At 36.2% G+C, this 14,791-nt stretch overlaps 1 protein-coding gene across 6 annotated transcripts in view; it reads right to left on the bottom strand.

The window, feature by feature from the left end:
- Positions 1-402: 402 nt before the first annotated feature.
- The window catches only part of RhoGEF2 (Rho guanine nucleotide exchange factor 2), a 43,102-nt gene continuing 28,713 nt past the window's right edge, over positions 403-14,791 (bottom strand). For 5 of the 6 annotated variants that reach the window (XM_018012619.2, XM_089470469.1, XM_089470468.1 and 2 more), the window contains 11 exons: positions 6,600-6,915; positions 6,415-6,546; positions 5,402-5,829; positions 4,746-5,337; positions 4,507-4,684; positions 4,231-4,424; positions 1,865-3,416; positions 1,565-1,801; positions 1,395-1,505; positions 950-1,270; positions 403-871 (listed from right to left, as the gene is read on the bottom strand). In XM_018012619.2, the coding sequence (XP_017868108.1) occupies positions 950-1,270; positions 1,395-1,505; positions 1,565-1,801; positions 1,865-3,416; positions 4,231-4,424; positions 4,507-4,684; positions 4,746-5,337; positions 5,402-5,829; positions 6,415-6,546; positions 6,600-6,915 (4,061 nt within the window). In that variant the 3' untranslated portion in view covers positions 403-871. Of the gene's footprint in view, positions 872-928; positions 1,271-1,394; positions 1,506-1,564; positions 1,802-1,864; positions 3,417-4,230; positions 4,425-4,506; positions 4,685-4,745; positions 5,338-5,401; positions 5,830-6,414; positions 6,547-6,599; positions 6,916-14,791 lie in introns of all 6 variants that reach the window. The other variant, XM_018012617.2, reaches the window with a different exon arrangement.

The raw sequence follows: 14,791 nt of genomic DNA, 5'->3' as shown, positions 1-14,791 counted from the left end.
GCGCTGTAATTACGGACATTTTAAAAAAATTTGAAGTCTCTAGCTCTTATATCTTCTGAAATCGACGCGTTCATACATACGGACAGACGGACAGACAGACGGACAGGGCCAAATCAACTCAGCTCGTCACCCTGATCATGAATATATATACTTTGTGGGGTCTGCCACGCCTCCTTCTCCCTGTTACATACATTTCAACAAAACCATTATATCCTGATTTCCCATTGAAAATGGGTTCAGGGTATAAAAAAATCATTATACCCAAATTTTCCACTTTCAATGGGTCTAGGTTATTAAAGTTAGCATAATACCATCGTTCAATTATTAATAAATTGGCACTCAAACCTATTCAAGTGAGCCAAAAAGTTTCACATTGTTTTGGAAAAATACAAATTTACTGTATTATTATTAATTTCATTTAATGCAGTGCGTGTATAAATTTATTGTACATTGTGCAATTTACATGAAGCCATTATTGTGTATTTTACATCAATTAAATACGCAATATTTCATATAAATAAAAGTTCATTGCATAATAACTAAGAACAAGCTGTTTTAAATTATTAAATGTCTCTAAATGGAATTTACATATGTATTTTAAATCAAACTTATTTCACCCTAAAGCCACTACAGGGTACATCTTAGTAAAGCAAAAATAACTACAAGTAGTTATGTCATATCATATTATAAGAATATGTAACACAAATGCTGCCAATTAAATTGGGCATTGGCGTTGAAAAAGAAGTAGGTGTGAATCCTAAAATTTGTGTGTTTAACACGAATATAAAAGACTTATGTGTAAACCGATTTTTAAATATACTGTTGTAGAGCAGTTACATTAACGTAAGTCCACCGCATGCAGAAAAGCTCGCTAAAAAGATTTAAATAAGGTATAGATATTTTTAAATAATAAAAAATTTTTCCAAACCAATTATTAAATCCAATTTACTTAGTTATATCCGATTCTTTGTTCTTCGTCTTGCTCCTCAGTTTGAGTTTTAGATGGATGTAAGGGATCGTCTCGTTGCTCGTTGGAATTGTCCGGCAATCGCAGGTTGCGATCAATGTTTTGCGTACTGCATGCATACTCTGTAATATTTGACTCCGTATGTAATGGAAGATCTCGTGATTCCATATTATTGTCGTCGGTCGTTACAGACGGTAAAGGTGTTGCTGTCGGTGTTACGGATGTATTAGATATTGTGTCAATACTATCATCAAATTCTGAGTCAGCCGCCTGCAGAATGGTTAGAATATCGGTTGGAGTTTCCTTAAGAAAAAAAAAAAAAAAACAATTTATTTTATAGTTAGCTAAAAAAAAAAATAATATTATTATTTAAATATTAATAAGACTAAAACTAATTCTTTATATTAAATATGGGAAATTACATTACCTTTACAACATCAACTCGCTGGCTTTCATGCATAGCACTTAAAAGTTCACGTAAGTGCTGATTTTCCTTACGCAAACGTTCACGCTCAATATCACGTTCATTTATTTTGGGCTGAAATAATATAATGTATTGTGATTCAAAATCTTTAAAAAATAAGGATTTATTTTTACCAATAATAGAGAAATTTGCTCATTCAACACATTTACGATGCTGCTAAGAACATGACATGGAACGCTTGGCTCTAATGAATTAGCGTGCTGAATGCGGTTTAGCCTACATAAGTTTCCTACTGGATTGGTGGACGATGTACTTGATCCTTTTTCATTATTAATTGGAGAGATTGGCTGAGCTATTCCCGACGAGCTCTTGATTATCGATTGAAATACATGAGCCTCATTAGATGCAGCCTAAAAAAAATAGTAACAAACTATATAAAATTGAAAATATCGTATCATTTATATTGAACTGACCAAATCATCGTACACGTCATTTATATCATCGTGGACACTTCTGTCTGTAGATTCAATGCTTTGCAGCGCTTTAGTGGGAAAGCTCTCATCTATCTGTTGTCGGGCCTGACTTGATGTTTTGTTTCTTTCGGTTGGATTCACATCGGTATTCTCAGATAAAGCCATATTTTCCATTTGTCTTTCTTCCACTGATTTTTGAGCTTTAAGTGTTGGTGTTTCTGACTTAGTTACATTAAAGCGCAGACTTGAATGAATTTTGTCAGCACATTCTTCAGAGGGGAGGTCTACGATAATGTCGCGTTTTCGTTCAACTGTATCAATATTGTTGCTTGATGAAGGTAAGTTCAAATTACATTCTGTAGCTGATCCAAAATTAATTGGAGGTAATGGAGTTGACGAATCTGCTGACTTTGTAAGAATCGCAGGCAAACGCAATTCGTCAATTTCACAATATCCGTCATCATCTTCATGTATAGCAACCTCCTCTGCAACGCGCGTTTTATGTTTCGCTGTTTTATTTAACTGCGGTGTTTGCTGTTGAGCTTGTTGCTGTTTTTTTGGTTTCGGTAATGGTGGAGGAGATGTTTTCGCAAAATGTAATTCTTTTTCACGACAATGATCACATACAGCTGTCGATACGGCTGATATTTCCATCTCGGGTGACACATGCATGTAGTCATTTAAAATTCCTGTTAACATCTGGACTTGATCGTAGGCAGCTAATGCGATATCAGCGCTGTCTTTGGGTGCTTCTGGCATCATAGCAATATCGACAATCTCATTAAAGTGCTCAACTGGCAAACGAAAAATATCACAAATAATTCTCTGCTTTTCTAGTAACCTCTCCCGAATAGAAGCATCTATACGACGTAATCTCTCGCCTGGCGTCAAAACCGGTTCAGCGGTGTGAGCAGGATTTATACTAATTTGAATTGCTGTAGGTTCAACCAAGGGTGATTGCATAATTAATGTGCGTGTATTATTAGAATTATTCGAGCAAACAATGCTTGCACTATCTCGCTTTGACTGCCCTCCTACTAAGCCATAGATCATTCCACGATCTTCACTATTGGCCTCACGTGCTGATTGGGTGTGACGCAAATTTACGGAATTGATGTCTTGACTAGTCGTAGGGTAGTTACTGTTTGACTCTCCACAACTACGAGTGGACATGGTTCGATTTATTGGAGTAACTGGCTCATTTTGGCTGAGGCGTCGCTTGGCCATAATATTGTAGTAGCATTCACTATCTGTAGGCAATCTTTCGCCTCGACTTTTACTTTGTTGATCACTGCTGTCACAGTTAATACTAGCTGTAGGCGCTGGTGACATAGTAGAGATTGGGAGCAGTGGTGCCAAAGGCGTTGTAGAAGAAATTGCGGTAGGGTTTATTGGTTGTGAACGGTCAGATGGTTGGTCCATAGACTCCCTGGAGTGTATTTGTGATGTGGTGGGGATAACGGAATCATCGCCAGATGCATCTTGACTGTTGGAACTTTTAGCTCGGGGCTTATATTGATATGCAGCAGCATCAGATATGTGTTTAAACCAGCTGAATTTGATATAATATAATATATTTGTATTATTTTATAAACAAGTAAGTTTGATATTGATTATTCACAATTTTATATATAAACAAGTAAAAAAGCTGTCCATTAGAACTGCTCGACTACCAGATCCCCTGAACCATTCGAGGTACTGATATTTCAATACATCTTTACGTGTTTATGCATACACATGAGCCACTCACGCAAACCCATACTCACAGATACGCACGCATTTACACGCATGCCCTGCAGTATGGGCTTACTATGGAAACTTCATTGCCTGACAACAACTTCCTTCATGAAAGTTTTAGATTGTGATTGTATTATTAAATTACGTACATTTTTTCCAAAGTACAAGTCTCTAGCCTTTGAAAAATGTAGTGGTGAGGGGGTGGGGGTAAATTGTAACAAAAATCTAAATTCTGTAATATACATATGAATCTGCATTTGAAATTGGAAACTCTAGCTCCAAAGATGTAGGAAATATAACGTAATAACTAATTTTCGACAGGGTCTTTAATCGATAACAAAATAACAGCAGAAGCTATAGACTTTTTTGAGAAAAGCTCAATATGCTCGTGATATACACAGACCTAAGAAAAAAATCTAGCTCTTATATTTTCGGAGATCGACGCGTTCATACATACGGACGGATGGACAGACAGACAAACGGCCCTTATCAAGAATATGTATATTTTCTGGGGTCTGCCACGCTTCCTTTTGCCTGTTACATTCTTGTAAAAAAAACAATATACCCAGATATCCCACTGAAAATGGGTTCAGGGCATAAAAATTCGATTTGTATAATAAGAGACTTACGTTTTGCACTCAGAACTGCTAGGAGCACGAAGCTCTAACATTTGTGATGTTTTTGTCTTAATTAAGAAAAACGAATTCTTATCTGCGGCTTCCTGACGCACTAATGTTTCTGAGTCAATATTCATTATAGGGCTTACAGGCTTGTTGATGACTGCTAGGGGTGTATGAAGATTTTTCAGTAAATATTTATCATCCTAAAATAAATAATAGAAATGTAAGTTCATGTTTCACGCATACTTTAGTAGTGACAAAAAATAATAATAGATAATACTTTACCTGCTTTGTAAGCAAAACTATCATATTTTCAAAAAGCAGCCCATGAAGCTGTATACTTGGATTCTTTTTCATCGTTAAGTTTCCATCGTGTACCAGACGGTGTTGTGTCAAATCTAGCTTCTTAAACTCATCTTTGTCATATGATGATTTATCTAATTTGCGTTGAATGTTTTGTAGCCTTCAAATAAAGTATTTATATAAAAAATAATATTTTATTTTAAGCGCTTAAATCAACTTACTTGTGAGCATCCTCAGCTGCTTTGACAGCTTTATTCACTTCAACAAGAATATTTTTTGATGACTCAACAGCTCGCTGTATAGCATCTGCTTCCGTGGTATTTTCGGGTTGTACTCGAATAGTAACCTTATAAAGATTCTCAAACAGAAGAGGATATTTTGTGAGCCGCTGTAATACCGTGGGCAACAGGTCCTTAAGCTCTAGTCGACGACACGCTTTATGTGACTCTGACTTTTTAAGCAACTTTTGCAACTGCTCATCCTTATTTCGCTTTTCTTTTAATGCTTCAAGTGCGATTTGCTGACGAGCACAAAACTGAGCAGCGTGATCACACAGCACTTCCCCAGATTTGCCGTCAAACATATCCGAAAGCAAATCACCAATATATTTTACAACGTGATTATGTTCAACGCGACGTTGTTTAAGTTTTTGTTCGAAGGCACCATGAATATCGCGCAAAGAAATAAGTGCGGGAGGAAATAATAACAGTAAATGATCATGAGAAAGCAATCCACTGTCGAAAAGAGGCAAAAAGAACAAGCGATCCAACAACCTGAGAGTGCGTACGTGATTGCGTTCCGTTTGATAAATTTCTGTACAAAACAAATCAAAATTCAACTAAACTGCCAACATAGTATTCGGTTTATTTAAGTTTACCATTTATAATTTCTTGCCGCTTTTTTTCAGCATCCGTTAGCATGGCTAGCATCTCGACTGGAACTATCGAGCTCCAGTCAGCTTCATTTAAATCTTCATCATCACTTTCAAAATTCCATTGACGTTGCAGAGGTTGTCCGACATTCCAGAAATTTGTATTACTGACACAACTGCTACTTCCTATGCTGCCTTGAAAAGAATCGTGCTGACTGTGTTGATTTGCTTGTTGTTGCACGAGCTTATGCGGATGCTGATGAGAATTACCAACATTTGAAATGGTGTTGGTTCCAATGGTTGATAGGGCAACACAACTCGTGACCTGTTCCATTGATGTGCCTGGACTATCAAAGCCACCTCCTGATGACAGACTAGAGCTTGAGCTTCCTGTATTGTTTGCAGTTGACAGGCCCATATCTCCTGGATCATCACTGTGAATTCCAGATTTTTTGTTTCATAATTTCACGAAAAAAAAAACATATATTTTTATTTATCACTTCAGAGAACTTACTTGTCATAATTAAGGTCAATCATATCTCTAAAACTTTTACTGCGAGTATACTAAACTTTTCTTTTCATTATTGTCTGTTTAATATTACACTTAAACACACATTCAATTTTCTTTGTAAGTTTATAAAATACAGAGCGCTGTATGTGCGTCGCTACAGCTCCGTTCTAATTGAATTGAGCTCGAATACTAAGCATACATATATAAAGCAAAGAGGTGCAGCAAGTCAATAAGTGTAATCCATAATGTAGACTTTAAGTTGGGGATTGTCCGTAAGATAATATCATAGCCTTTTAAATTGACATTAAGCGAGACAGTTTAATAAAGAAACGGAAGTAAACGGATGGCATTTAGACGTGACCCACTTGTGCCGTCATATATTATAAAAAATGACCGTTGCCGTTCAAAACGTAGTGTTAATTTCTGCTTTCAAAATTACTGTTAAGCTCATCGAAAAACAGCTGAACTTAAATATACTTATTTTCCACATTTAATTTATTTTGCTTACTTTGTACGAGAGGATAAACTTGGATCCGAAGTTTTGCGGCGGCTATTACGGATACGTTTATTTGATAATCGTTCCTTATATGACTCCGAACGGTTCACTGAGACTTGTGCATTTTTGTGTTGTTGGTAATATCTGCAAAATGAGTTTTAATATTTTTTTAAAGTTTGTGTTCTATGAATACATACGTTTCCCTCTTCAGATCCTTACTCTCAAGTGATTCAGTAGTATTCAAATCACTTTGAGAAGTCATACCGACTGTGCCTGCCAAGCAACTAGATAAAGTCGTGGATCCTGAACTAGTGGTGAGTTCTGAAATACCTAAACCACCACTACTGGTAGCACTCTCGTTGGCATTGCTACCAGCGTGAAATGAATTCTGCAAATCGCTACTATTAAGCACAGAGGTGCTACTAGATGTATTGCCATTAGATCGAAAGGATACGTTACCATCAAGCCTGCGGTCTGATGGCTGACGAACTATTGATGCTGAGTTAACGCGATCTAAAAATAAATAATAAATTACAAATCAATAAAGACGTACAATACGAAAAAGTAACCTCGAATTAAGTGAAAAAAATATCGAAAAGTTGTTGCACAGGAAATTAATAAAAAACAAGTAAGAAAGCTCTAGTCGAGACTACTCGACTACGAGATCCCCTGAACCCTTGGAGTAATAGCTATTTCAATAATTTTCCGAGTCTTTCAGCTTACACAAGAAACACGCACGCACACACACACACACACACACACACACACGCACGCACGCACACACAGGCATACATACACACACATACACACACACATACACAAACAATTACATACATATACACACAAGCATAAACACGCATGGGCTGAGTGTGCGCTTACTATGATAACTTAATTGTTTAATAACTTTTGTTGTGGACGTACGATCTTCATGAAACTTTTAGATTAATTGCCAAAGCACAAGTCTCTAGTATTTGAGATACGCTTTTTACAAAAGTGAGGGTGAGGGGGTGAATTTAAGGGTGGGGGTAAATTTTAACAAAAACCGAAATTGTATAAATTGCATATAAGCATACATTAAAAATTTGGAGACTCTAGCAATAAAGGTGTAGAAGATATAATTTTATAGCTGGGTTTCGATAAGGTTTTTTATCGATAAAAAAAGATCGGGTTGAGTTATCGATTTTTAATGATAAACTTGATATGCGCGCTGTAATTACGGACATTTAAAAAAAAAAATTTGAAGTCTCTAGCTCTTATATCTTCTGAAATCGACGCGTTCATACATACGGACGGACGGACGGACGGACAGACGGACAGACAGACGGACAGGGCCAAATCAACTCAGCTCGTCGCCCTGATCAAGAATATATATACTTTGTGGGGTCTGCCACGCCTCCTTCCCCTGTTACATACATTTCAACAAAACCATTATACCCTGATTTCCCATTGAAAATGGGTTCAGGGTATAAAAATGTTCGCCTCACATTCCTATACATAGACATGCGTATTCGTACATGTATTGGGTAACTTAATCTAGGTCCACACATTTTATCACTTCAGGTTATTACTGCACATATTCGTGCACTACTGGTCAAATCCACATATACAATTTACGGAGGTTACCATATAATTATATATAAATTTATTTACATTTACTTTTTACATTCGAGAGATTATAAAAACTTCATGCTGGCAGCACATAATGCCCATGTATTTTGTATTAAAGATGCACATATTTAAGACTATCTTCCATGTAAATGAGTATTTAAATTACACATTCTAGTTTGTACCTCAGTACAGCAGCCTCTCTCATAAAGCTATTTATAAAGCATTACAAACGAACTGTTTATTGAATAAATAAACAGTGAATGAATATATACGAGCTGGAAAGGCGCAACTCGAAGATACCTTGTGCCCCTAGTCAATATTTATTCAAAGACGTCCCGGTTTTTTGAGACACTGGGAATTGTACATGTGAGTATCAGCAATTTAATTAAGTAAGTGTGCTATAGTCGAGACTGCTGGATGAAATCGTCTCGACCCTGCAAGCTCTATGTATTAAGGATCTAGACTATGAGAAACAAGTAAGAAGACTCTAGTCGAGACTGCTCGACTAGGAGATACCCTGAACCCTCTAAGCTGATATTCTAATCATTCTGCACTTCTTTTATGCACACATACATACATACACATGCATCCACACGTACGCATAAGCCTGCGCTCTGCTAACTGCGCAGTAAGCAGCGGCTGCGCTTGGGCTGCGCTGCAATGTGGGCAATATTATGGGAACTTATTTGTCGAATAATTTCTTTTGTAGACATACGATCTTAATGATCAGAGTGTAATCATATGGTAAATATGTGTGTACATTCCAAAGCACAAGTCTCTAGTACTTGAAATGCGTTTTTCACAAATTGGGGGAGAAGGGGGCGTGGTATCCAAAATCTGTAAATTACAAAATCTTTGTATCGATTAACTTTATATACAACGCAAATTTGAAGACTCCAGGTCTAAAAATGTTCAAATTAGGCTAAAAAACAAAATCAATTTTTCGATTATTCTCGATAAAAAAGTTATCGGACGATTTATCGAAAAAATAAAGCAAACTCGTACTGCGTATGGTACTCACGAGTATGCATGCCAAATTTCAGCTCTCTAGCTCTTATAACTTCTGAGATCGACGCACTCATACGGACGGACGGACGGACAGACGGACGGACGGACGGACGGACAGACGGACAGGGCTATATCGACTCAGATCGTCACGCTGATCAAGAATATATATACTTTGTGGGGTCTGCCACGCCTCCTTCTGCCCGTTACATACTTTTCACAAAACCATTATACCCTGATTTCCCATTTTCAATGGGTTCAGGGTATAAAAAGTCTGAGTGTGATGGTTTTGTAACAGACTTTCAACAGGATCGATCGCGCTCAGACGGATGCGTTTTGTTGTGCTGGGTTGTGCTCGCTAGACCCATAATGAGCGTACGTGAGTGTGAATTTGTGCATGCGTATGTGAAAAGGCAAGCTTGCGAAGATTTTTTCAGTTATTCGTCACTTACTGATTCTCATTGCTCTTCATCCAAATCGCTCACACGAAGAGGAAAACGGGAAATAATACATGACAATAATACATCTATATACACATTAACATATGTATGTACAGTGATTATGCTATATTTGTTCTGTCTCCCCCTCACATTACCTGCTTAATAGGTACGGATAAGTGCACAGCCCAAGTGCCCTGGACAAGCGCCCAAACATATAATTAAATATATATGTATATGTACATATACATACATGTACATTACATACGTATTATACATCAAATGAAAGGTATTAATGCGTAGATCATATACAGTGCTTATCATAATTATAGCCCACCCTGCAACTTAAACTTTGAGCCCGTTGTAACAAAATTTTTAAGGTTTTTTAAAAATAAATTTTACAGCACATTATAGACTGGAGCATGTTCAGTAGATTTGATCAAAATTTTAGTTCAATTTATGGAAAACTAAGAAAGAACCGTTAACTTTTGCTCTGTGCTAGCATTTTTGCTTGCATTTTTGTGTATCATAATTATAGCCCACTGTCGCAAATTTGAAATTATTAAGTGCGGAGCAGACTTTTGGCTTTACAGACATTGTAATTAAGTAAATTTAGATAGTTTTTAAGAGATGCCGCTTGGAAAACAATTATCTTATTATGAAAAGGGCCGTATTTTCTCACTTTTCGAGTCAGGAGAGTCTATTTCGAGTATTTTACGAATTTTGAAAAAAAAGTCTAAGTGTAATTAAAATTTTTTTGGATAACCCCGAAGAATAAGGATCAAGAAGACGTACTGGGTGAAAGCCGTTACTAATTGCGCACGATAAACGCAAAATTATTAAGAAAGCCAGCAACAACCCAACCGCTTGTATAGCTTTGGCCGCACATGTGGCCGAATCTATGTCAGCGATGACTGTTTGGCGAGTACTTAAGAGCTCAGGAATCATAAATAGGTCTAAACTGACCAAAGCATCCATGTTGCTAAGTCGCCACAAGGTTGCTCGACTTGGTTTTGCCGATGGACATACTGCGGCCGATCTGACATACGCGCGTTTGAATCATCGTCTTTTGGCTTACAGTATATTTATAAATTTTTACCCTAACAGGTCGTATTTTCTGATGGGAAGAAGTTTAACCTGGATGGTCCTGATGGGTTTGATACTTATTAGCATGATTTGAGGAAGGATCCTATGTTTTTTTCAAGGACAAACTTTGGAGGTGGCTCCGTCATGATTTGGGGTCCATTTTTTTCATTTGGTACCTGGGAATTGAAGTTTGTAACGAACCGAATGAACAGTGAAGAGTATATTCAGGCTCTGGATAGTATTCTCATTCCATATTCAAGGGAATTACGTGAGAAACCAATGGTTTTCCAACAGGATAATGCCAGAATCCATGTGAGCAGACGTACAAAAGAGTGTTTGGAGGAATGTCATGTTGATGTCCTTGACTGGCCAGCATGTTTTGGGGATCTCAACCCGATAAAAATGTCTGGGGTAATCTTGCAAGACGTGTGTATGCCAAAAATCGCCAGTTGCAGACAGTTGGATATCTTAAAACGCAAATTCTAAACGACAATGACTAAATAACAAAGTTTCGAAAAGGACCTTTTATTAAATTTAGTGGTTTCAATGAGGAAGAGAATTTTTGAGTTAACTAAGACAAATGGAGGCCGGATTAAGTATTAACATTAGTTTTTCCATTAATTCGCAACGAATTCGGATTTTTTTTACAAAAATATGAATATGGGCTATAATATTGATACAGAAAATGGTGCTGTTTTTCCTTGTTTTTTACTTCTTTTTAAGAAATCGTTATTAAATCGTGAATTTTAAGTGAAAAAGTTTTTTGCCATTCATAATTGAAATATTGAACTACTCATTTTTGAAGATTTTGAGGAAATATTCCATTTGGGAAAATTTTTCAGCCGATTCGTTTAAGTGGATTAAAAGTGGGCTATAATTATGATAAGCACTGTATATAGATATAAATATATGATCTAGCTCCTTTAGTTCAAGAGATATTTCAATTCAATTTTTATTTTAAATTTTTATTATAAAAATCAAATATAAGAGTTATGATTTGATTTTTATATAAAACTTGTTCTGAAATAATTATTTTTGATTTTTATCATAAAAATAAATTTTAATAATTAGATATAATTTTTTTTATCAAAAAATAATAATAATTTTTTAACTTTTGCTATAAAAATTATAATCGTTACGGTCCCTGGGGAAAACACGAACGCTCCTATTCAGAGCGAGATCGAGTGTTTATGCTTGATTCCGTTTATCTCGGAAGCTGATGGTATACGTTCGAATTATTAACAGTCATCTGCGAGCTATGATTTATATTCAATTCACAATTTTGTTTTATCGATTCGAAATTCTTTAAACTGAGATCCGATTATAACGTCGCTCAAGAGACCGTCCGAGGACGTTACATTTATAATTTTCGCCGCAATAACCATACGGACTACGGACAAGTCGTTTTTACTGTATATAAAATACATCAAATTTCATACATAATGTATGCCGTTTCACTTAAATGCATTAAGTTACAGAGAAATTACGAAACGACGACGAAAATCCTGGTGCCCAAACTTATATGGTTATGACGTCTTCCGGGTATAACGACGGTCTCTTAAGTGTCGTTACAATCGGATTCTACTGTACTTGGCCGGGCAATCAATAAGCGTATAAGCATATGGCAATGACCGCTGGGCAACGTCAAGTGTTTTCTATACATGCGGAAAAAAATATTCTAACTTGCAATTTTCAGACGCTAATTTAATTTAGATTGCGCAATTAGAGTTAGAGTGAGGTATACTATAATTATATATGAAGTGGCGATGTCGCTTGTCAAGTTTACAAATGTTGGTTTTAGTCTAGGCCCTTGTATCGGGTTTTCTTCCATTTATATACTATTCTCTAGTAAATTTGGTTTGTCAATGTTCGTCCATATAGCTGTCCGTCTCTTCGAGACTATTGAAGCCATCTTTGGAGCTAGGATCTTTAATTTGCATGCATTATTTATGGAAATTTAATTTTGGTTTAGATACCGGCTCCAAGCTAGCAGCAGATCAGGGGTATTTTCCTATATATGTACACACATTCATCATTGATTCTACGCGTACGGACAAAAACCCGCGCATTTAAGAATGTTCTAAGAATTGTGATTGATTTCCGGATTTTCCAGCTGTTACTGAAGTTCTGTCAGATGACGCTCTGAAGTTATTTATGTTAGCTACTAGCGTGGATGGTAAAGGCAACGCAACTCCATTTTAGAGTAGCGAGACTTCAAAACATCTCTGAACGATTGAAAATGGGAAATCAGGGTTTTGTTGAAATGTATGTAAACGGCAGAAGGAGGCGTGGCAGAGCCAACAAAGTATATTCTTGATCAGGGCGACGAGCTGAGTTGATTTAGCCCTGTCCGTCTGTCTGTCAGTATGTTTGAACGCGTCGATTTCAGAAGATTTAAGAGCTAGAGACCTCTCTTTTTTTTTAAATGTGCGTATATACAGCGCGGATATCGAGTTTATCACAAAAAATCGATAAAAAACCTTATCGAAAATCAGTTAGAAAATTATTTATCCTACGACTTTACTGCCTAATTTGAACACTTTTAGACCTAGAGACTTCAGATTTACTGTGTATATACAGTTGATCGATTTTGTAATTTTCAGTTTTGGATACCACGCACATTCGCGCACAATTTGTAAAAAAATCATTTCAAGTACTAGAAACTTTTGCTTTGGAGTGTACACACATTTTAACCATATGATCACCCTCTGAAAGTTTCATAAAGATAGTCTAAAAGAAACTATTCAACAATTTAATTCTCATAATATTGCCCACACTGCAGCGCAGCCCAAACACAGTCAGCAGAGCGCGTGATTATACGTGCGTATGGATGCGTGTAAATGCATGTGTGCATAACAGAAGTGCAGAATGAGTAGAATATCAGATTACTTGTTTTCAAATCATTCTAAGTCTTTTGCAATTCTATTTTTGGATTAATTTCCTGTATATCCCCTTTTATTTTCAAACAATTTTTCTATCCGGTTGGACATACTCCTAATTAGAGCTTGGCAGGTCTCATTCATAATCTTTCTCCATGTTTCTTGGACACAGTCCCCTATTTAGCGTTTGTTGTCTCACTTTTTCTCTACCATCTCATTTGTTAATTCAGTCCACACGTTTTCGATTGGATTCAGATCAGGAGAATTACTGGGCCAAGCGAAAGTGTCCAAAAATTAATTAGGTATGACAGAATTTCCAAAATTATTTTGGTGTACTTATTTTCAGCATGAGTGAAATATAATAATATGTACTTAAGTCTGCAACCATATAATGCACGCGGTGTGTGTATGTATTTACATATAAATATGTGGCCGTAAACACCTCATATTTGCTCAGTTCTTAAAACGAGCAAAAATGTGAAATTTGCAGGATTTTTTTTTATATTCCACGACCCTAACAATTTTTTTTTGGGTCAGCGATAGAGGTAACCTCCTAATTACCAGCAACTCAACTATCCAAATTTGAAGCTTTTAGCTTAAGAGATATAAACTTATGAGGTGGTCAACACGAATCTACATTCCAATTTCAGCGTTCTGGCTTTCAATTAATACGATTTCTGGCATATCGGCAAATGCATTTTCCGATTGAAATAATTTAATTATTGACAATATCATTGACAAACTATAGAGTCTTAAGCCTGAACAAAATACGCATATAGAAATACACTGGTCGGCATATATATTCTGACATCATTTACATTTCACTATTAGTCTACTTTTCTAAGTACCGTTGCATTTAACGAAGCGAAAATGACTGCCAAAGTAAAGTGCACACTAATATACTGTAAATTTGCGAAATATTTTGTCTATTATGTTTTGTCAGTTCTTTCTGCTGATAACAAATGCCAGAAGCCAACGATTTTTGCAGCCGCATAAGTATTTTGACAAAAATGTAATACTAAGAAAACAAGTTTAAACTGAACAAAAGTAAAAGAATGAAGACAAATTTAACCATTTTGAGGACCTGAATCCACTAATTTTTGCAAAAAATCTGGACATATCCCTTATCAAGGCAAGTGTACTCAGAAATTTCCTCTTTGATTTTCTTTAACTAAATTGTTATTTTGCGTTTAAATAGACTCTACAAGTAGTGTTTGGTATGGTATGGAATACTAATATCTTTAACACTAAATAAGACCCGAGCTATCATGGCAGATAGCATTATCCTGCTACTGGAAAAATGATTTTTCGATATGACGATAGTCGGAAAGACAGACATTATCATTTAGGATACTCAAATATTGACACTATTTC

This window comes from Drosophila arizonae, chromosome 5 (assembly GCF_054131065.1).
Source record: "Drosophila arizonae isolate 15081-1271.41 chromosome 5, UAZ_ARI_1.0, whole genome shotgun sequence".
NCBI lineage: Eukaryota > Metazoa > Arthropoda > Insecta > Diptera > Drosophilidae > Drosophila > Drosophila arizonae.
This window is presented reverse-complemented; position numbering and strand designations above follow the sequence as displayed.